A 23,029-nucleotide genomic window follows, 5' to 3' on the forward strand; every position below is an offset into this window, starting at 1 on the left:
AAAATAAAATAAAAAAATCTGGCGATACAACAGCTCAGAAATAGTCAGTGGCGAATTTCAGTGCATGGCGGTTTCAAAAATGCTCATTATCATGGTTATATATTATAGTCTGCTATTTCTACTCATTTTATTTTCACGTGAAATGCAAAAAAAAAAAAAAAAAGAAGAAATACATTTCAGCTTGATGCAAACAAAGACAATATGAAACACTTTCCAAAATCAATACCTTACATTGGCATGATTTTGAATCCCATATACATTGTGGCACCTGTTGCATCGAGTAAGAATTTCCACAATGCATTTCGACATACATTTGTTCATAAAATTACCAATAACTTATCGTTAAACGTAACAGTGTCGGGTTAACAGTGTCAATCAAAACTGAACTCACTTTCTCTGCAAATGCAACATTTTATTAGTCCAAACTATGACATTAAATGCGTTTACTGTACAGGAGAGTATGGCAGGTAAACTCATGTCAAACCCGGGTTGAACCCCGCCCCTCCCCTTTTGTCCTCGCCATCATTTTTAATGGACTTATAGTCAAAGGGAAAGAATCCCAGAGATCCCTCCCTCAAGGCCGATAATTAGCCCTAAACGACTGCAAAGGGCAGTGTGTTGCAATCTGATTAGAGCCCTGCAGCTATCAATAAACAGCATGCTGCAAGGGGCTGGACCCATTAAAACAGAGGGACAGGAAGCCCTTATAGGGCAATAGCCAACAAACGCCACTCAGCACTTTGAGGCACCACAGAGCTTGTCACCATATCGTAAAGTGTTTTCTTTGAACACGATTACACAATGCATCTACCGTAATATTTACGATAAAATTATAACCAATATTACGCACGATCAAGTTAGGATGTGCCACAATATTATTGATCTGATAATAAAGGTGATCACGTGATCACACGAGCAATACTGTGAAGCATCACCTTTTCTCTCTGATGTTTTTTTTTATTTTTGGGGGGGTGCTGTTTTTCTTATTTACAACTCACTTTGTGAAACGGGGCATTTGGATCAATAACATCTTATTTTCATCAGCGCTATTGATATCAGGTATAAATTAAAACATCAAGTGACGCAACGGAAAGATATGAGTTGTACATGGTCTCGATGACCCATTAACGGTTTGTTGTGTTTATTTGAAGCGGCTTCGTGGGGTAGTGGGTGGGGTGGGGGTGGAAAAAAATGTTAATTTCCCTTTTTTTTTTTTTCGTCCAGCCCATGTAGTCTGTGATTGGTTGCATCCCACTCCACGCCTGTTTTATAGCTCCGCTCTCCACTCGGCTAGCACAAACATGAGGATGTCGACACCTTGACACAGCAACTTTTTTTTTAAAACTTCTTTTACAAAGTCTTTTTTTTTTTACTCCGTCAAGAGTTCACCACGAGAGTCACCAGCACAGCTCCACGGTGTCAGTCGGACCTGTATGGCCCCATCGTCGGTGTCGATGTCAGTTTTGGCCGCCGCCGCCGGTTTAAAAAGTGAAGATCTCCCCCCACGCTCGGTGCTCGTCACGAGAGGCGACATGCAGACCAGCCTGAGCCCCACAGAGGACGCCGGGAAGCCCAAAGTGGCCATCCTGCCCTTCAGCGTCGAGGCTCTGATGGCTGATCGCAAGCCGAGCAGAGAGGCGTCTTCCCCCGACGGCCCCTCCGTGGCCGGGACGTCCCAATCTCTGGGGAAGAGCGTTCGGATGGGTCCGTTTGGAGGTCTGGATACTTCCGTGCCTGCTATCCCGATGGGCTCCTCTTTTTCAGTGGGCGAGCTCATGAACATGCAAGAGGACGTGTTGATTAAACCAGAGAGTCCAGACAGCCAAGAGCGAACTTCCTGGATCCAGAGTCCTCGTTTTTCTCCCACACCTCCACGTAAGTCGATTTTCTCGTTTTCGCGTCCTGATGCGCTTTGACGCACGATGCGAAGTCATAAAATAAACAGTCCGGGGTCTTAACTGGATCGACAATTGTGTCCAAATTGATTTTTTTTTTCCTGAACGATTTTAGCCGTGTGAATGCAAGTATTATGAAACTCCAACGGGTGTGACTTTTTTTCGATGATTTTGTCATTTCCAGTATGAATAAAATACAGACCTACAGTTTATACCCAACACTCTGTTTTGGATCGAGTGTTGCCACTTTTGGCCCGTTGAAAAGCACGAAAAATTTTATTGGATCGAATCATACAATTTTGGGTACGATGGTGTTCATTCTCCTGAACTATTTTAGCCGTGTGAATGCAAATATTATGAAACTCCAACGGGTGTGACTTTTCGATGATTTTGTCATTTCCAGTATGAATAAAATACAGACCTACAGTTTATACCTAACACTCTTGTTTTGGATCGAGTGTAGCCACTTTTGGCCCGTTGAAAAGCACGAAACATTTTTACTTCTATGATCTTGGATTGAATCATACAATTTTGGGTACGATGGTGTTCATTCTAATCAACATTTAAAAATGTTAGTTTACGTATAGTGCGAACAATTTGACGAGATAAAACAATAAGTTAAATACGCATTACTACAGGAATTGTTGTCAAGACCCGGTCGAAAAAAATTAAACTTGAAATGGCACACTGCAATATCGGCTACGGTTGGCGGCCAAAAGGGTCACCCGTGTCTTATTATCGAGCCAGGTTAAAGCGTGGTGGCTTCTTTTTTTTTCTTATCTAGGGAGGCTGAGTCCTCCAGCGTGTCCTCTGAGGAAACACAAGACCAACAGGAAGCCTCGGACCCCTTTCACGACATCCCAGCTGCTGGCCTTGGAGAGAAAGTTCCGTCAGAAGCAGTACCTGTCCATCGCCGAGCGCGCAGAGTTCTCCAGTTCCCTCAGCTTGACAGAGACCCAGGTCAAGATCTGGTTTCAGAACAGGAGAGCCAAAGCCAAACGACTACAGGAGGCAGAACTAGAGAAACTGAAAATGGCAGCTAAACCCATGTTGCCTCCCGCGTTTGGGATTTCCTTCCCTCTAAGTGCCCACGTCGCAGGGTCCTACGCGGGCTCGCACGCCTTCCAGAGGCACTCGCTGCCGGTGTCCCCCGTGGGACTATACGCCGCCCACGTCGGATACAGCATGTACCACCTAACCTGATGATGGACTCAAGATCGTGGACACTTTTTAAAAAAAAAAAATCATTATCATGGGGTAAGACTCCTTGTTGAAGGAGTTTTTTTTCCTTGCAGTTTTTCTTCTTTCGAGGACCCGATGTCTGATCTCGCCATGAGTAAGTCCTACAAAAAGATGTTTAATCTTGTGCTCATAGTGATGCATCAGATTTTTTTTTTTAACAAAAGACTCGTAATAGGACACTCAAGTATGGACGCAAAACACAACTGTGTTGCAGTATTGTCGGCCTGCTGCAATAGTTTTGTGGAAGCATTTTTTTATTCTTTTTTTTTTCTAAACCGGATAACAGTGTCAATGACTTTTTGTAAAGATGAAAAACAACAGCATTTAAAAAGAGTTTAAAAAAAACAGCACTAGTGTCTGTTGTTGGAATGATTCCCTTCGCAAGGGATACGTGTACTGTAAAATAATGTATATTTGGAAAAATATCCTCATTTATATTATGAATATATTTGTGACATAACTTAATAAATTGTTTATTCTTTTTCATTTCATTTGTCTTGATTGGCATGATGTCATAATTATTGGCAAGCGGGAAGAAAATGATGACGTTGGCATGTTATAGATTTGCGCACGCAAGTTTTTGCAGCGCACTTTCTTTTTTTTTTTTAACTTTAGTGTCTGCTTATGTGCAAGCAATGTCAACTTGTCACATGTTATTTGCAGGAATGTATTGCTACAGCTGTTGCCCATTGCTTTGAGACGACTAACCTAGATTCTGTTGGCGCCAGCAGAGTTTAGGGGTGGGGATCATGTGGGGGGGCTGGAAGTGGAGGTGGGCGGGGGTGCACGTTGACGAACCCACTTCAAAACACACTGATAAATATTGGAGCTTTAACTGGCCCACGTGTGTCATTAACGCGGGTTAAGGGGTTTGTAAAACGGGCCAAATGACAGGCCATTAAGGGGTAGCACATCTTTTTTTTGCGCGGGGCGGGGGGGGGCATTCCTCGTGCAGCACCTGAAAGATAACCTCTCACGGAGTCATCCTTGCCCTCCAAAAAAGCGTGATCGGATCGTTGCAAATTACAGAGCATGTACTCGCAATACAGGCGCGAGCCCCCCACTCCCACCCCCGTGAGCCGAGCAGAAACGGAGTAAAATAATTGTTTGTAATGAGCGCTGGCGGATGGAGGCCCGGCCCGGCTCCAGAGAGGCTGTAGCTGCAGGCAAGAAGGAACTTTTATCATTCCTAAAATATCAACCGGGGGACTGGGACGCTCCGTTGCGGTGATTTCCTCAACCTTGCGCGATGACAAGCGGTCATGAAAGCAGGCTTGCGCAACAGGAAGTTTTTCTTCTTGTGCAGCTTAACTAAACGTTATTTAAGAGAACCTTACTTTAAATCGACGGTGCAACGTTGCTTGTATCCACTCCCAAAAAAGTCACATTTTAATTGTGAGGTAATCACACGGATGAGCGCGACGTGACCGGGATGCGTCTATTCTGTAAAATGCTTTTTTTTTCTCTCTCTCTCTTTTGACCCTCTCTTTCTCGACGACTAATGACAATCAGCCAAACGATCACAGCAGGCTGCTGTTTGTCACAAGTGCTCATTAGATGTCATTCATCGTCCCCTGTGATCGACTGGTGGGTTTGAAATCGTCCGTGTCTACGAGACGTGCTCGAAAAGCCGTCAGATGTCGACCTACGATTGGATTAGAAACTCCAAGTGCCCGTCGAACTATTCTAGATGCATCGTGCATCAAATAGTATGGACTAATCTGAAATGAGCCACCGATGGGTAATGTGATGAACATTGGATCCGTTGTAAGTATGTACTGTCGTTTAGTAACACACAGGGATATTTAGAATATCGTATTTTGCTGTCATCTTGGAAATGACTAGCTCAGAGAGAAAAAAAAACATTTTAATATAGAGAATTATTATGGCAATGTACAGTAGCTTTGGTGAACTTTTTTAGGGCGTGGGGGAAAATTCTCCATTTATTTTACTGTATTTTTCACCGCAGTTATTCAGTATTAGTGTATACTGTTATTTATATATGAAGTATTTATGATTATAATTAAGTGACCTTACACCTTCAGGTCAGCAGTTATTCTAAAAGCCGCAAATAACTGCTGTTTATTCGAACCACCAGTGATTTTTTTTTTGTTTAAAGTCACAATCATGCAATTCTTACTGCATTTGCAAGTGTTTAAACTGCAGAACATACATTGTGCACACGTGCAAATATGCAAATTTCAAAGCTTTAAACTTGAAAACATGTCATTTTCAGCGACTACGGCACTTGCAAATTCCACATTTCTAATTTAAAAAAAATACACCAAATGAATAATTGTCTGCGCATCATGGTTGTTTAGCATTTTTGGTTTCAAGTGACACAGCTACAGTTTTCTGACCGGCATAATATTTTATGATCCATTCACCTGACACATCCACAGACTATATTTTACTACATTATTTCGAGGGCTGATGTTGAATTATGAAGCAGAAGAGGTGCACGAACAGCCTATTTGGATTTGTCTTTCACAATGTCAGTTCATTAAAGAAAACCAAAACAAAACATATTTCATTGTAACACAAGGGTTAAAGGCCATAAATCAAATCTTTGAGGCGTATGTTTTCATATTTTTCTTCACTGGCAGGCCTGCACTTGAGCCCTGCGATGTCACATCAAACTTAGTAAAGCTACCATTATTAATGATGCCGTTATTTTCGAAATCACTCTTTAGCCATCTGCTAATAAAGACATCAGCGGGTATGATTTGTTGGTTGCTGCACATTTCTAAAATATCATCTAAAAAAAAAATTTTAAAAAGCACGGCGCTGCAGAAAATTAGCTGTTCCTAACTCTCATTGACAGCAGCAATACATCATGTTGTAATGCAGCACTCAAAACAAAATAATGACTGAGAAAATGGATTCGTCTGTACGTCGTTATGGAATGAATGCATTCAATAATCAATATTTGCTCTTGATAAAAGCTAGGTTTTCACCATGTTACTCATCAGCATGAGATACTCCAAATGGTGAGAAGCTTGATTCTCTGTTAATTAAATGTGAAAATAATACCATAAGTTTACTTTTGATTGGAGTATTTCCGAATTGGAGGAATGAAGGTGGAAAACGAGCACCCCCCCCACCGCCTTCACCCCGGCCTTTTTTTTTTGCTGTGGCCTATAGTGTCCACAAGAGGGCAGTAAAAGCCTGAAGTGTTCGGAATTCAATTGTTGACCACGTTATGTATGACACAGTGGATTTTAAAAAAAGTTTACACACCCCTCTTCAAAAGCCGGGTGTTTGTGATTTCATAACTTTTTTTTTCTACTTGCAACCAGAACGACTGGATTTGAAAAAAAAAAAGTTTGAAAAGATAGGTAAAAATGTGATTGCACAAGTATGCCCTCCCTCTTAAAACTGCAGTGTGGGTCTTTTAAACTAACCAATCACATTCATTTTAAAATCATGTTAAATGGGAGCATACCACCTTTTAAAGACTGCTATTTCACACACTTTTACAACATTATCTCAGTTGTTTATTTTGACTTCCTTTCTCAAAAACACTGGAAAAAAACAAACCAACAACAAAACACTGAGTTGAACAAGCTATAGGTCGCGTTAATGGTGGAAAACGTTCAAAACTGAATCATCATGGTCTCATTTTTTTGGTAGCGCAAAAACCTGGCATTTGAACAGGGGTGTGTAGACTTTTTATTTCCACTTGACTTTTACCAACCGCTGCCATCTAGTCACAGCCATCACCACCGTGAGAATGTTTAAAGACCGCCAGAATGTCAAGTTGACACAAAAACACATACACATACAAATAGCGGAGCTCTCCCGTTGATTATTATGGCGGTTTGGAGACATCTTTACAGTCGACAGGAGGCACAGCTTCAGTCGACTACTCCGGCGTCTGTGGCATAAACATTTACTGTGCAACGTAATTATAACTCGAGTGCATCGTTTCCAAACATCTCTTTTAAGGGGAAACATTTTCTTAAGTCGACTAATGAGGCAACGTGTCTTTTTAAGATGCAATAAAAAGTGCCTAATGTGATGGAAAATTGCCTGAAAGCCCTTTAAAGCAGAAGTGAATCACAAAGTGCATCACTGATCCTTTAATGTAAATAGGTTTCTGATCTGTACTTTATAAGCTCATTTATTTCAACAAAGCAGAGAATGATTACTGTGACCTCCCCCCGGGCAAAGTTTTTAATGTTTTATGATCCAGCGTTTAACATTTTTGGTGCAGGGTCACAGAACATTAAATTGGGAAGTTATCCGGACGCCCGCTGACTGAATGTTTTAGTCTCATTTTGCTCTAATGATACAAAACAATGTGGGTTCTGTAGCCCTGTAATGATGATCAATAAGTACAGCAATTACATTTTATCACCGCTTCTATTTTTTTTTTTTTGGTTTTGTTTAACAAGCCTCATGCTTCTCACTAACATTTTGGTGTTGGCAGAGTTCCTTCATTAGAGGAGTTCACCCGTTTCATGTGGTTAAAAGGCACATTTGAATCAGATTTGTAAGACTATGAGCAACAAACGTGCCTGTTTTAACAGGAGCCGGACTTCAAGTTACATGAGAAATGTTTATAGAGACAAGTGTCATAGCATTAAATACATTCCTAAAAAACTGGTGTGAATGTTGTTGTGTGAACTGTTAGTTTATTTTTTTACACACACAGTGAATCAAATTGGGATTGGATTTATTGTGGCAGATTACTCAAAAGAAAAACGAAGCGGCGTTTTTAATAAACGGTCAAAACATCGTGTGTAATTTCATCATAATTTAAAATAGTTCTTGGACATGTTTTGAAGCTGCAATGAATCAGTTAAGATCCAACTAATTCATGAGATGATTTGAAAGTCCATGTCACAGTGAAAAGCACAATTTGGGCCAAACCTGAGTTGACAAATGCTGACAAGCATCACCATCTTGTGGCAAGTAACGGTATTGTGATTTTACATTCTTGCCTCTAACCCTTGCGTGCATTTTTTTTCTGAATTAACCGTTGAGCACCAAGGGAGCAATGGGGAGAGCCATATAGGGCGTTCGGTGCCTTGATCGAGACCACCTCTACCAGTGGTTCATCCCCAGAGCACAAAAAGGCCCACAGCAACTTTAAGCCTGCACGAATTTCAGTCCAGTACTTGTTTTGTCCTGCAAGTGACTTTGGCTGTGACCGACTGGTCTCATAAAAACTTGTAGGGAAAATATTATTAGTACCGTGTTATGGTTTGACCACAACAAGGCATTACTTATTGGATATTTTTTTTTTCCAATCTGGCACAAAAATAACACTTGACAATCCTTCCAGTGAAGCAGGGTGACTCAAGCCTCACGCTTGTCTTTCTTAAGATGGAACTGGACTCGGTCAAAATTGGCCTCAAACCTTTTGGCATGACAGTAAGCCAAATATCCGAAGGATACATGCAAATAAAGAAGACTGGCTCGATTTGTGGAAGATTCAGAAAGGCCCAGTCATAGAGACCGGACCTAAACTTGACTGAACATGTATAGGGTGACCAGAATGGAGCTGTGCAAAAAAGATCCCGTCGCGATCTGGCACGAGCCTCTTTTCAATGTAAAGTGGGTATGGAAGATTCAGAAAGGCCCAGTCATAGACCGGACCCAAACTTGACTGAACATGTACAGGGTGACCAGAATGGAGCTGTGCAAAAAAGATCCCGTCGCGATCTGGCACGAGCATCTTTTGAGCAAAGAGTCGTAGCTTAGTATGACGCAGTGCTGGGCTGCTACTACTTTACAAATGTCGCCAAAACGTTGCACGTCGTGCTCCTTCAAGACGTGTTCAGTCAGAGCGAGCGTTATGGCAACACAGCCCATTTCGCTTAATGACACACAGAGCTTTGATCAGCCACGCTACATAAACAAGAGGCTTGGGCCCCACTCACAAGCATCTCTTACTGGTTTATTATTTCATGGTTTGCGTCGGCGCGATTGGCATTCAGCAAATTTCCTGTGGAAAGTTCTGCCATTCTTGCAGGAATGTAACCTGCACGCATGTTCCACTAAACGCGAGTGTGCACGAGAGTCAGCGCGTAGCGTGCCGCGGCACTTCCGAGTGAATACAATGCAGGGCGTGGTGTTTATGTACATAATCGCTTATTCCGGCAGGCTGCTTTCGGGCGACTCCTCGTGTTGCTTAGCTCTCCTCCTGCAGAAGCTGAAGTCTGTCCTCGGCATAGTGAGGCCTGCTGTGTCCAGTGTCGATGGCCTCACAGTCGTCTGTGAAAAACACCAAGTCCTGCCAAAAGCAATAAAGATGTGACGTCACGTCTAAGCGGCCAAACAGTCTAGCGGTGAGTCAAGTGTCTCCTGCAGAAGTTTGAGACGCTCTCACCCGATAGCAAATTCTTGTAATGATGGCATACAAGTTCTGGATTTTTGTTTTCAGCAGCACCATCCTGGGTCGCTCTCTGCAATATTGGCTGGGATGGTTCAGAAGCACATAGAGGAAGTCGCGGAGTTTGGTCGTGATGCAGGAGTTCTACAGGGATAAAGCCACCAGTCTTTCAATGGCGTGCTCACACTTGACGAACCCATAACCACCAAAATACAAAAACTGACCTGGCCCAACTCAAATTAGACTATTTTACAAAATTTTCCTTTTCCTTATTTCAGTCGTTCAATTCAAAAAGTGAAACTCAATATTATGCAGATTCACAGAAGAAAATTCAGCTGTAACATACAATCATCAAAATTGTAAAACCTAAACAATAGACTTAAAAATTATATCCACAAGGGTCGCGGGGTGTGCTAGAGGCAATTCCAGCTGTCTTCGGGTAGTAGGTGGAGGACACCCTGAACTGGTTACCAGCCAATCGCACGGCACACATATATCACCAACCATTCGCGCTCACAATGACATCAAGGGCAGGGGTATCAAACTCATTTTAGTCGCGGGCCGATTTGGAGTTGCCTCGGAGGGCCGTTATGACAGTGAAACCACAAAATTATTACTTGTACACAACAAATTAATAAATTACTAGTTTTGAAATCAGTCAAGTCCATTATAATAGTTTGTTCAATTATTGTTCAAGTGAGTGTAAACAGGTAACAAAGTTATTGCAAAATCTCAACGTTATTTATTACATATAACAATTTAACATGTCGGTCCAGATTTTACCAAGTTGACGCACATGATTTGCTTTTGCGGGCTACATAAAATTATTTGGCGGGCCGGATTTGGCCCCTGGGCCTTGAGTTTGACACCAGTGATCTAGGGACAATTTAGCGTGTTCCATTCACATGCCACGGATGTTTTTGGAATATGGGAGGAAACTGGAGAAAAACCACGCAGGCACGATGAGAACATGCAAACTCCACACTGGAAGGCCAGAGCCGGAATCGAACCCTGCACCTCCGTCCGCACTGTGAGGGGGACGTGCTAACCGGTCGCTGCCTCGATAAATACAGAATTTAATTTGATCGAATTTGCTTTAGGCAGGATAAAGCAGCATTTATTTAGCACATTTCACACAGCAGACAACTAAATCACTTTGCTTCAAGTTCCTTGCTTGAAGTTGTGCCTCTACGCTTTAAGTTTCTATTAAACAACTCGGGAGTGAATCGAGAAAATTCTCCCTTGTAAAGGTGGCTGTACCCACAAAGTTCGATAACCTCTGTAATAGATGGCGCAGGTGTACATACAAGTTATACAACTTACATGAACATCAAGGAAGATGGTTGGTAGCACCTCAGCACAAGTTTTCTGGCAGAACAATCGAAGACAACACAAATGAGAAACCACACACAACAAAAGTGCCAAGGCCACACAGTTGGGCGCTCATACCGTGCGATGGTAAGTGTGGATCTTATCCAACAGGTTCATCACTTCCTTGCTCAGGCTCAGCGACCTCGAGTAACAAGTCGGAGGCGCGCATTCAGACAGACACACAAAGCTGAAGACACACAATGCGATGGCCGATCCGGCTCTCATGTTCGCCACGATCTTACTCCGTTGCACTTTCGCTGGTTGCTCCAAGTGTGTGCGCAACGCTCGGACGCTCAAGTAACAAAGCGGAGGGCGACTTGCTGCACTTTAAATGGCGGAATTGAGAAAAAAAAAGGATGTGGGGGATGACGTAGAGGCGTAGCGATGCCAAGGAAAATATTTGACCGAGTGCACGCATTTTAAGTGGTCTAACTTGGAGTGGACACACGCTTGGACTCATGTTCATCAATTCCCCAAAACAACTCGTTATTTATTTAAAAAAAAATGTCATCTGCAAACGGAGAGAAGTCAAACCGAAAAATGAAAAAGTTCTCTTCCAGTGCCGAGAAAAAGGTTCCTGTTTAGGAGCGGATAAACTTTCGTCTTTGAATTTTGAAACGAACAGATAAGCCAAGTCATTCAGAGATGAGGTAGGAAAAATATGTACCGGTAGGTTATATAAAATCATTTATTTGAATCGTGAACGAGATTGTGTTTACTGGAGCATCTTACTCTGGTTTCCGGATCCCATCAATGACGTCATTGATCGATCCGTAAATTACATTACAACCGATGACCAATTTTGGATAAAAATGCAAAATATTTGCCGATCCGATGCAGCCGATCAGATCTGTGTTTAATTCTGGATAATACTTTGGGCCAATGATAACAGATGAGACTTCGAACTGTATGAGAGCGCACCAGTTAAAGTCTATCAAAGCTAAATTAAGATTAGAAAAACAAAAAGACATTTATCATTGTTGAGGCAAGCAATCACCAAATTATCAGAAATTGATTTTTAAAAAAAGCACAAAGTTTTCAAAGGTCTTATATTATTTTTTTCTTGAGAACATCTGAATTTGGCATGCCTCTGACCTATCACAGTAAACACGATTATGATCCAGGGATTTTTTATTATAATTTTTTTAAAGAATTTTGTCTGGATTCGCAGACATGCAGGCACCCTTGCATAGGTGTTACACCCAAACCACAAAACCTCAAATGCAAAGTCGGCAAGCGTTGTTATACTGGAGCGATGTTATATTGGAGCATTTGGCATCGGCCTGTCACTTGGCTGTTGGTACCGTAATTTGTTCTTTTCACTCGAGATCTATTTGTAAGGTGTTGGAAAGGATAGTTACAACGTTTCACCCATCTGTTGTTCATCACGCTGCTTTTTCACAATGCAAAAAAACAAAACAAACACACTGGATGATGGAAACGGTTCAAGTCAGCTGCTTTTATACAAAGGATATACCAAGTGGAGTGATAAAACTGCAATGGTACACGAGATACAAAGTGGCAACATCGTAAATGACTCTAATCTTGTGTTTCACTAACCGTGCTACTTCAAATTTTAAGGATTGTGACATCGGTTGCAATTTGGAGGAATTAGTTTTTTTTTTTCCAAATTGCCATGACACTTTTATTTGTGTAAAATATATCGTCACGTCATACACCTTCCTAAAATAATGGAAGTGTTTTAAAGAGTTGGCCAGCATCATTTTGATGGCAAAATGATATAGACCATTATTTTAGAAAGGTGCCAATGTTACCTATTTATTAGCACTGTTTAAGTCAACTAAAGAAAACATTTAAAATATCTTCTTTAAAAATACCAAAGCAGCAAAGGCAGTGAATCAAATTCAATGTAGTGCCAAAACCTTTGGCTCGGACTGTTTATCATGATGTTAATTCTTACGATGAATGATGACATACTGTCCAGTAAATGTCAAGTTTGGGTTGTTGGAGCCACACAGCCTTTCTTCAAATTGAGAAAGTTCCTTTTCTTTTTTCTCTTTGGAGAGCAAATACTAATGTGGGATTGAGGTGGATCCCGAAAGACAAACAGCCTTTCACCAGAGGCCTGACAGATCACTTCCCCATTTGCAGAGGTTGGAAGCATGTCTTCTTCTGCTGAGCTGTGGCGCGTTTCATTCCCTTTCTCCGTGTCGCCTTGGCTGGGAGCCTCACTGTGCCGCTGTGTGTTTTCACCGATGGCTGATTTATACCCAGGCAGCCTTTTCTTCATAAAGTTATCCTGCTTTCCTTTTTCCGCAAGTGCCAGACGAGATCTGGGCAGAAGTCTTTCCATCAGGCTTTGCCTCTTTTCCTGGAGTCTCTGAGATCTAGAGTACAAAGGAGCTGCTGTTTTAAAGACCGCGGCATACATGCGTTCTGACTCGGACATAGGCGCGCCTCTTGACGACATGCATGTTTCACCGCATAAAAAAAATCATATATGTCGGCGTTCATGACCCCCGGGCTGATAACTAGCCTTGATGTTGAGATGTCTTAATCTGGCAGCTGCTTACTCACCTTTCCCTTTCCACATGTGGCATGTTCAGCTTACTTCTGTGTACAAGGTCCTCCTTCAGTCTGACAGGAAGATGCAGATTAACCCTGGTCAGAGAGTCATTATGTCAGTAATGCGCTGGAACTGGATAAAGCTGATTCATTTTAACCAACTTTGCCGCCATGTTAAATGTGGCTAGCTTTTGCATGACACCGCCAGTCATTTTCTATTGCCGGCGTGTTACCCCAGAAAAGCGCCTTGTTTGTAAATGGAGTGTTAATATAGCACAAAATGTCATCAGTTTGAGGACACAGGGGTGTGACAAATGATTGACACTTTGTGAATCAAGCCTTGTGTCTCCGATTGGTTGTTCTTGTCTATCAAATCAAGTGGCAAAAGGTGGGGTCAGAAATGGCAGATTTTTTTTCCCCAAAGATCATATTTGTCATGTTGTCAAGACAATGACATGACAAATGTTTTTTTTTTTAAACTTACAAACTCCCCTTTAATATAACACAAACAATAGTTTTACAACTTTATCTTAATATGTTAGCACTTCAAAAAAAGTAACTGATGTGTGAAAAGTATAAGAGTGGGAAAGACAAGAAAAACGCTGCCTTTTTATTCACCCCTTCACTGCTTTTACTTCTCAGATCCAAAAGATATTATCCATGAGACATTAGTCAGCAGTAATTTAATCCCAACTCAGGCGGGGCCAAATTTGACCGAATGACAACTCAAACAATTTCTCTTGATTCATCCCTTCACCTTGGTTCTCGGAAAATGACACACAGCATTTTTTTGTTCGCATTTCAGCCAATGGGCAGAGTTGACCCCGGACCTATTTTCCTTTTGAATTTAGGTTGAAAGACATTCTCAAACAATAATCGTAGTTTACTGAAGACAGGCGCAGAGATAAGAACTCTGTCTAAACCCGAGACAGGGGGAAATAATCGAAAATATTGAAAATGCACCGTTGGATGATGCACCGGCTGAAAATTTGTGTTGACATTTTCGGACATGCATTCAAAAAGTAATATTCACAATTGTTATGTAATGCGTTCTAATTTCAGTTCAATGCAAGTGAAATGACAGATTATGATGATTATCCTAATGCTCACCCAGAATGCTCCTGCTCTGAGGATGAGGAACCAAGATGCTGTTTCGGACAGAGGGCATCGGTGATAGAAAGAAGTTCACTCTCAGGGATCGTGGGGACCAGCAGGCGCAGGAGCTCAAGGAGAACCTCCACAGGCACGCGACACTGTTTTACCAGTTCGGATGCGAAAAGCAGGTCCTGAAATACAGAAGTGACCACAGAGAAGAACTTTGCAGTTCAACGCACACCCTTTTTTTCTGCGTTTGTATGAAAAGCGTTTGAACCTGGTCGCAGTTGGAATAAAGTCTCTTGAGCGCCATTTGCTCTCTCAGATCTTCCATCGTCTGATTGCCTGTCGTCATCTCCTGTAATCTGATACATCAGTTTTAAAATGTTAAAAACGGAATTAACAAAAGGATGTAGTGTCCCAGAAGACCGCCGCAGACCCACCTGAAAGTCAATGCTGTGATTACTTGATCACACCTATCGAGAGCCTCCTGGAGGATGGATGTCATTCGGCTCTCCTGTTTCAGCCCGAACAGCTCCTGCTCCTCCTCGCGGCCTTCCTCTGTCACATCAGCGTCCTCTGTGTGTGGTTGATTTGACCAATGAACCGTTTCCAGACGGTCCAGCTCACCAGTCTCCTCCTGGAGACGACGTTCTGCTTCCTCAAGGCCCTGCAGGAAAACAAGCCCAAAATATTTGCGTCATACGAATGAAAGGGCACATCCTCTTTGCCGGAACGTTCGTCATAACAGCTGTATTAAAACGGTGTCATGGTAAATATAATAATGCTCTTATTTCCAATATGAGCTAATTATAACAACTGCTGAAAGGCAAAACAAAAGATAAATCATATCACGCATCCAGTACTTTGTCGACAGAATCTCCCGGTTTGAAAGAGTCAATTGAGTTAATCGTTCCAGCTAATGTCAACTAATTGCATAAAAAAAAAAAAAATTCTCAAAAATGTAAGATGTTTGGGAGTTTTGTAATTGGGAAAGCAGGATATTTGAAACGGGATATTATACGGTGCAAGTCTGACATGGTGTGAGGAAAGAAAAAGATTAAACAGAGAGAGAGAGAGAGAGACAGAGAGAAAGAGAGAGAGAGATTCATTTACATGGTGGAGAAGCACACTGCATCATGCTGTTTCTAATATTTTAGTTCACCAACTACAATTTCGGAGGAAGCCTCTGGCCAAAGCAATAAAATGCCCCAATTAAACTTGACATCAAATCCCTCTTACCAGGCAGTGCCTCTGTATACTTTGGGCCATTTCTTGTCTCGCCAGATTCTTCGTCTCTCGAAGGTGATGAATTAGCAGGCTGTGCAGGGCGTGCAGCGCTCTGGACGTCTCCAAGACTTTGTTCCTCCTCTCAGCCTTTTGGTAGTGAACGGCAGCCATCTGCATCGCCAGACTGTCGGCCTGAGAATGCAAGTAGTCCTCTCTCTCCTCTTTCATCTCCTCCTCTACCTGCAGGGTACAGTTCAGCAAGCGTCACCTCAAATTAACTCCTGAGCCATTTAGACCAGAAATCTCATACAGAACACTCACACACGACACGAACAGCCGTTTTGACATACTTCTTAATAATCACCCACACTTTGGTCTCGATGTGGATCACTTTGGCGGGAGGGAATGTGACTAGCCTCCACAACGTAACCAGAACAGTAAAGCAGAGCGTGAACAAGGCTGACCTCACAATTTATGTCACACTCCAAAATTTTCTCAAGAGGTTTTCCCAAAACTGTACAAGCAGGTCTGTTACTTCCTCTGGAACTTCGGTCCATATGGTGGAGTTTCAGTTGTCTCTCTGCTTGAGCCAGTGTTGACGGGTCATGAAATAAAAGCATCACCAAACTAAGAAAGTGCACATGAATGATCTTTTGTCTCTTACCTTGTTTATAATACCGCTATCCATCTCCCTTGTTCTCTCCTTTTCCAACATTTGGATCTGGTCATGAAGCGTTTTCCGGAAGTGAACTAGGTCGGATGTGGCTTGTTTATTATGACCGGCTTTCCCATTCAAATGTGGATTTATCTGCAATAAAATACCAAAATGGCCAACTTGCAGTTTAGAAAGGAATCCTGGGCTGGTGTCCTTTTATACTTGAGTCCGATTAAAATAGGGGGGCAACCGGGACAAAATGTAGGTCTAAATTACAAAAAATTTAAACTACTGGACTTCAGGAGTAACTCACAGAAGCAAGTTTATTGTGCTTATGATGTCCTCACCATTTGTTGCTCACTGTCCTTCCTCCAATTTGTGAGGCAGGTGTGGATTTTGGTTCTGGACACAGCATGAGGCAGCATTAGGCATCGATCCATCACAGAGAGACACTTCTGGAACTCAAGTTTCATCGCCAGTCGCTCGTCGCCAGAGAGAGTCAGCTGGGAAGAGCACAAAGATCTGACAAGAACACAGACGAGGACAATCAGGCTAAGTGTGACTAAGGCTGGATTTGCGGTACACTGCATGGTTCGAGTGCTTGCAATTGAAAGAAGTAGAAATTTTCTGTAAATGCCTTCACATGTGGGCAAGGTAAGCTACTTCTGGTAAAAGGCTCATTTCATTACCCACAATTCTCAGTTACTTCCCATCGATTCTCATGGAACATTCCCAAAATTCACCATTAAGGTTTTCCAGAAACATTCCATCTTAATTGGTGCCATATCGCCTCATTGCGACCCTAACCTGAAGAAAGCTCTGCAGTGAGCCCTGAGCTCCTTCTGCTCTTGCAGCTCCCTCTCCATGGCTCTGTTCAGGCTCTCCCTCGCGGTGCTGAGAGTGTGCAAGGCTACTTTGCCTTCCTGGTGCAGCATCCCTTGGCCTTGCAGGAGAGTGCTCCCTCCTTGGCCTGCTTCTGGTTCTACTTGCAGCAGTGAGTGCTGCATGCTTGGCGGCAGGATTGTGAGCAGGGCATGCATTGTGGAGGGCTGAATGGCTTTGACATCTGCCATGGAGCTCTGGATTACACGCATGGTCACCTTGACAACAGACAGGGGAAGCCACAGTCTTTTGAATGCACCCACTGTTTATTTTATTGGGATGATTGTGTGTGTGTGTGTGTGTGTGTGTGTGTGTGTGTGTGTAGAGTAGTTTTACTCTACCTTGCGAATGTCAGCTGCAGCCTCCTCGTCTAAGTTATTGATGAGTTCAGCAAGCTCCAAACTGTGAGTTGTTAGTAAATCCCGCCAACAGTGAAGATGCTGGGCTATTTCTATGCTGCCATCTTGATTCTTAGATAGACCAGACAGATCCTTCTGTCTCTGCATGTGGACCCTGAGCTGAAGAATGGAGGACACCAAATTACAACGGTATAGTATACTCGTCGAGAAAGGAAGCAACAGCAGTCCCAAGTTATTGTCAACTGACCAGCCACAACATTAAATGAACACAAACCATCAGTAATGAAAAAGTGGATTTAAAAAAAAAAGGATTCATTGGTTAAGCACTCCACTGTAAAAGAGGTTATGAGATAGTCGCTTCTCAGTAATTGGATTTGTGTTTGAGTTGCCACACTCACAGCAGTTTATAATGTTGAGCAACCATTGTGAAGTCTTCTCATCCGAGTGCACCGCATACAGTACAGTGTAACGTGAAAAGTTCTCTCATGGAACGAAACATAACATAATTTTTTTTTTTGACAGATCTTTACTTTGATCACCTTAGAATACAATGCATATGTGTGAACGCTGGCAGTAAAGTGCAGTACAGTACTTGCAAGACAGGGGATATACCTGTATGAAAAGAAAAATAATGTTCCAAACCATGTCAGAGATGAGCTCCCTCCGTTTCTTGACAAGTCCGCAGCGCATTGCTCGCTTCTCTTGGCTCAAGGCATCATCTAGTCTTTGCCTCACCATCACCAGGTCCTTCTGGGCTTTCTCCTGGAGCTGAGTCAGCTTTTCAGCAGACACCGTGCTCCCTCTGGTGGAAAAAAAAAAATTCAATATTATGCATTCGCCTCTGCTAACCTTGGCACAATCGCAACGCAACACAATTATGCGTCTTAACAGATGGTAATATTGTAATAGCCCGACCTTCTGATGTGTGTGAACATGCTGTCCAAATTGCTGGAGGTGCTGGCGAAGGTGTCAGAAATGAGACTATTGAGGCTGTGCAGGCTGTGTAACAGGAACTTCCGCTGTGCATGGCGTTCAGCGAGCACAAAACGCCAATTGGCAAGGATCACATCCAGAGTCTCCTCCAACAGATCCTGGACACAGATGGATCATGTACTCGCGAACATACATACATGAACATAGATTGGTGTTTAAATTAAAGCCTGAATTACTGCAGGCTTTAATGATGTAGATGTACTTATCAAAAACAGACTACAAAACAATCCTTAAGTATACTAAAATAAAAAGTAATGTAATTTGCAGCTATTATTTTCCTATACATATGGGGGTTTTGTCATGTGCATGTTGTGCATTTGACATTTCATTCTGTGACAGCATCTGCGATGTTTTTATTGAATGACAATAAAGTCTGAGCCAATGATTATGCACTTTGTATTTTTTTTTTTTTTAACATGATGAAAATGATTCATGTATGCCTCATCTTCCAGGAATTCACGTAATCTTTTGGACTATTCTAAAACATACTAGTCTCTTTGAACCTTATCAAGTTCTTGAAGTTATGCAATTAAAGTGGACATACAATGGAAAATATTTGGCCAGAATATGAATCTGTTTGAGATTTACATTGTATGATTATTGATGACCATAGTGAACACATGGGTTGCTGACCTGACACTGAAAGTAACTGTGCTGAAGACTACTGGCAGCAGTCTTCTCCAACTCGCCCATCTTTGTGGCCTCCTCCAGCTCCTCAGAGAAGATTTTATGAAGCTCCACCCGACGCCACTCGATGATCTGCCTCTGGACCTTCGCCGAGGCTTCTTCGTGGCGGACCAACAAGCTGCGCTGCAGGTGAGCCTGGCTCAGCTTGTGAAGCTTCTCCAGGAGGACGCTACATTGGAGGAGCTCCTAGTGAAGTCAACAATAAAATGAATTGAAACGAAAGAAACTATCTACACACTACGGCATCCGTTGTCACAACCTGTTGTTCTGCATGTTGACATAGCAGCTCAGCCTGGGCCTTCTCTGCAGCTGCCCTGCGATGCTCTGCTTCCATCTCCTCCCGGGTCTCCAGGTTACACTTGCCCGCCAACGCAGCCATGCGGGCACCCCGCTCCTCCTTCAGCCGACCCTCCATACCCAGCAACTGCCCATGGAGCACGCTGAGAAGTCTCTGCTGAGCCTGGAGGCTGACCTGGCCGCGGTACCGCAGGCCTCCCAACAGGAGAGACAGAACGTCTTTGTAGATCTGAATCCGAGTGGCCTCCAAGTTGTTGGTGGTGTGCAGGAGTGTGGACATTTCCAGGCTAACGTGGGTAACATGAACAGAAAAAGATGTGTTTCACAAAAAAATTAAGGGGGGGGGGGGGAAATGACACACAAAAAAAAAAAAATTCCCTGAAGGAAATGTGTTGTCTCCGTTAAACTCATTCCTGGGTAGCAGTGGCCAACACGCTTGTCACATCAGGGGATCAAATACATATTTTAAGTGACCTCTTATTTCATTTATTCCAGTTCCATATTTTTATGAGAAAATTGCTTTAAAATGTAAACACATGTGAATGGTTTATTCCTTTACTTTTCCAGGGCCTGGTTCATGTTCTGCGGTTCCTCCAGCACCATAATGTCAACAATCCTGTCTTCAAAAGTTGCCTCATCTTTAACGGTCTCTGTCATGTCGCAGTCTGCATACTCTGGGTCTGGATCACCTCTGTTTTTCTGAGGTACAAAAATACAACAAATACTCATGCACAGAACGTTACAAATATACATATTTTTTTAACGCCATGAAAATGTTAGATTCAGACATAGTTTAACAAATGTAATAAAGCACCACCCATTGTAAGATGCCCAAAATTAACAGCATTAGAAATGACCAAACTCGTTTTGTATGCTTCTGTAACGGTTAATCGACAACAGTGCTTTAACCGAAATTCATTTTTAATGTAAAAAAAATATAATTTGGCCAACTGGCGCTGCACATCCATGACTGGTTGACAGCCAATCACAGGGATGTTAAATGAATTTGCAAATGTATTATCGTACAAAAAAAACAATTAAAAAATAATAAGTACGCCCAAGATATCAAAATATAGTTATTTACTGGCTTAATTCGTGAATTCTCAGAGGTCTGGTATAGAAATGTGAATTTGATTTGAAATTCTTCTTTGCTGTCTCAAATGATACGACGACGCAAGCTCACGGAAGTTAAAAGAGAAGTACTTTGGATGGTTTCTACTCATTTTATGAGGACTGTCAATACTCACCCTTTGCTGAAGAAAGTGCAGTCTGGTTCTTGGACCAATCAGGTTCATGGCGAGAAAGCCCAGCAACAGCAGCACCAAAGCAACAAAAAAACCACCAATAAATCCAGCAAAGTGCACGCCATGGTTCGGATAAATCTAAAACAAGACAAAACAACATTGCATGCAAGTTTAAAATACAGCATTTACCGTACTGTATCATAAAAATAGCCGCTTATTTACCATGAAGGAGTACAATTTACCCTGTCTGTGGAATTAACCCGCAGTGTCAGATTAGCTGTCAATGGGCCAAACATGCTGACATCATTCTGTGGAACGACCGGCAAAAGAAAGTGTGATTGTCGTTATTCCATAATCATTTGTGGAAGAGCAGATCTGTCTCACGATACGGCAACAGAAATGGCACACTCGAAACTACCTGTGATAAGTTAGAGAAGGTGAGAAATGCTGGAAGGTCCAGAACTCCCCTCTTATGACTTCTTATTTGAGCTGTATAATTCAGAATCATTTGGGATCCAGCTGAAAAGTTTAAATAATAAGCTTCAAAATTGCTGCACAGATAAAACGTTAAAAATGACACGTATGTATAGTTATGAACCAAATGTCAGACATACCAGATAAAGAATCAATGGCAAACACTTGGTATCCTCTCTCCACAACCCGGCCTTCAGTTTTTAGGGGTACTATCCCAAATATGGAGTCCCGGATGGCCACCTGAGAGAGGTTGGTGCCACCCTCTGGGCTCAGGTTGTGAATCAGCAAGAAGAATGTCAGCTGTGGGGGGTCCGCTTCAGCCAGCACCTGGGGTGTTGTCACATGAGTTGATGGTGACTCTCAGGAGCAGACTGGTATGGTTATATATTATACATGTATACCTGTGCACACTTGAGGAACTTAACCTTAAAGGCTGCTGGAGGTGTCAAACTCTGAAGCTGCAGAAACATTCACAACATAGAATTATAATCAATACAAATTTATTTTAGAATGGACAGAAACAGTCTTGAGTGAGAAATGATACAAAGCATCACCTGAGGTAGAGTGTGGCCAGGACCGTATCTGGTGAGTGAGCTTCTGCGATCTCGAAGTTGGAAAATGGCTTTCATGTGGCTGAAGGGTGTGTAAACGGAGTGCGCCCACGGGTCAGGAGAAGCAGATGAAAAAACAGGCCTCTCAGCAGAGTATGAATGTTGGAAATCCATTTTACCTATGATGTCACATAGTGCAAGATTTTTTTTTAACAATAAGGTGCTTGACCAATTAAAAGGAGGCATAAATTGTTTCTTTCCGCAATGAGAAACAGTTACCGGGTGTCTTAATATGTCTGTAAGATGCGCTTGTAAAAATACCTACATGCCAGCTCGCTCACGGACACATTTTCAGAAATAGTCAGATCACAAATCATGACCTACGTGTATATTTTGTACATTCATTGAACATTTGTTTACATACAGTGTGTATGCAACTGCAATCCTGGTGGATTCCCTCTAATGTGTTTGGTTTCAGAGTAGCTGGAAATGCTCTACCCCCATGTAAAAGACACAAAAATAATGCAAATTAGACAAGCAAGATCGACGTTGTTTTTCAGACACAAACAATCAAATACAGTATTCGGCAACGGGCTACTCACTCCATACTTGTTGCACGAATTTCTTGTAGGCAATGAGGAGCACCAGCATGTATCGTGGAATGTTCCGTTGCATAGAAGTTCAGGGCAAGCAACACCTGGTCCCCGACTTTGGATGGCGTTGGGACACCCGCTTGACGATGGACTTGGCGGATAAAAACACGACACTTGGAGGTTGACTAAAATAGACCATATTGTCACCTTTTCCGCCATCAAATGTACCAGAAGCATCCGTTTTGGCTCTCACTCGGGAGAGCCGCAAGGCAGTGATTGCGTCGGTTCTGATGTTGAAATACAACAAGAAAATTCCATATTTTTAGGTGGCCTAAACGGATAACCGATGAAGAGATGATACGTGCTGGTCAACATCCAGGCATTGGGACTCCGCGCACATCCAGCGACACTCCATTTTCCCAATCACCGATTCCCCAAACAGTTCCAAAAGTTGGGAAGTGAAGGACGGGTTTTCAAAACAATCGAGATCAGCATCTGTTCCCGTTGTGTTTTTCGAATTAAAACGCCACGACCCACATTCTGCGCTAACGAAGGCTAAAAAGGGATAAATGCCAGTCTACATACAAAAGTAAAA

General features: G+C 42.4%; 3 protein-coding genes across 3 annotated transcripts; 1 reads left to right on the plus strand and 2 right to left on the minus strand.

The window, feature by feature from the left end:
* The first annotated feature begins 534 nt into the window (after positions 1-534).
* msx1a (muscle segment homeobox 1a) lies at positions 535-3,623 on the plus strand. Its single transcript, XM_019881197.1, has 2 exons — positions 535-1,875; positions 2,680-3,623. The coding sequence occupies exons 1-2, from the start codon at positions 1,434-1,436 to the stop codon at positions 3,096-3,098; spliced, it is 861 nt and encodes a 286-aa protein (XP_019736756.1). The 5' UTR covers positions 535-1,433; the 3' UTR covers positions 3,099-3,623.
* A 5,339-nt stretch (positions 3,624-8,962) lies between these two features.
* cytl1 (cytokine like 1) lies at positions 8,963-11,202 on the minus strand. The gene is made up of 4 exons (XM_019881198.1): positions 10,927-11,202; positions 10,801-10,845; positions 9,475-9,621; positions 8,963-9,378 (listed from the first exon to the last, which is right to left on the minus strand). The coding sequence occupies exons 1-4, from the start codon at positions 11,071-11,073 to the stop codon at positions 9,277-9,279; spliced, it is 441 nt and encodes a 146-aa protein (XP_019736757.1). The 5' UTR covers positions 11,074-11,202; the 3' UTR covers positions 8,963-9,276.
* Positions 11,203-12,280: 1,078 nt separating this feature from the next.
* LOC109522535 (limbin) lies at positions 12,281-22,940 on the minus strand. The gene is made up of 23 exons (XM_019881196.1): positions 22,444-22,940; positions 22,266-22,335; positions 21,845-22,020; positions 21,692-21,748; positions 21,431-21,617; positions 21,235-21,335; positions 21,059-21,124; positions 20,820-20,954; positions 20,132-20,271; positions 19,535-19,859; positions 19,222-19,461; positions 18,511-18,686; positions 18,238-18,397; positions 17,578-17,754; positions 17,162-17,454; positions 16,702-16,876; positions 16,364-16,507; positions 15,712-15,939; positions 14,913-15,139; positions 14,747-14,834; positions 14,485-14,660; positions 13,387-13,470; positions 12,281-13,196 (listed from the first exon to the last, which is right to left on the minus strand). The coding sequence occupies exons 1-23, from the start codon at positions 22,669-22,671 to the stop codon at positions 12,800-12,802; spliced, it is 4,050 nt and encodes a 1,349-aa protein (XP_019736755.1). The 5' UTR covers positions 22,672-22,940; the 3' UTR covers positions 12,281-12,799.
* Between the last annotated feature and the right edge of the window lie 89 nt (positions 22,941-23,029).

The sequence above is a fragment of the Hippocampus comes genome, unplaced genomic scaffold (genome assembly GCF_001891065.2).
Source record: "Hippocampus comes isolate QL1 unplaced genomic scaffold, H_comes_QL1_v1.1 scaffold68, whole genome shotgun sequence".
NCBI lineage: Eukaryota > Metazoa > Chordata > Actinopteri > Syngnathiformes > Syngnathidae > Hippocampus > Hippocampus comes.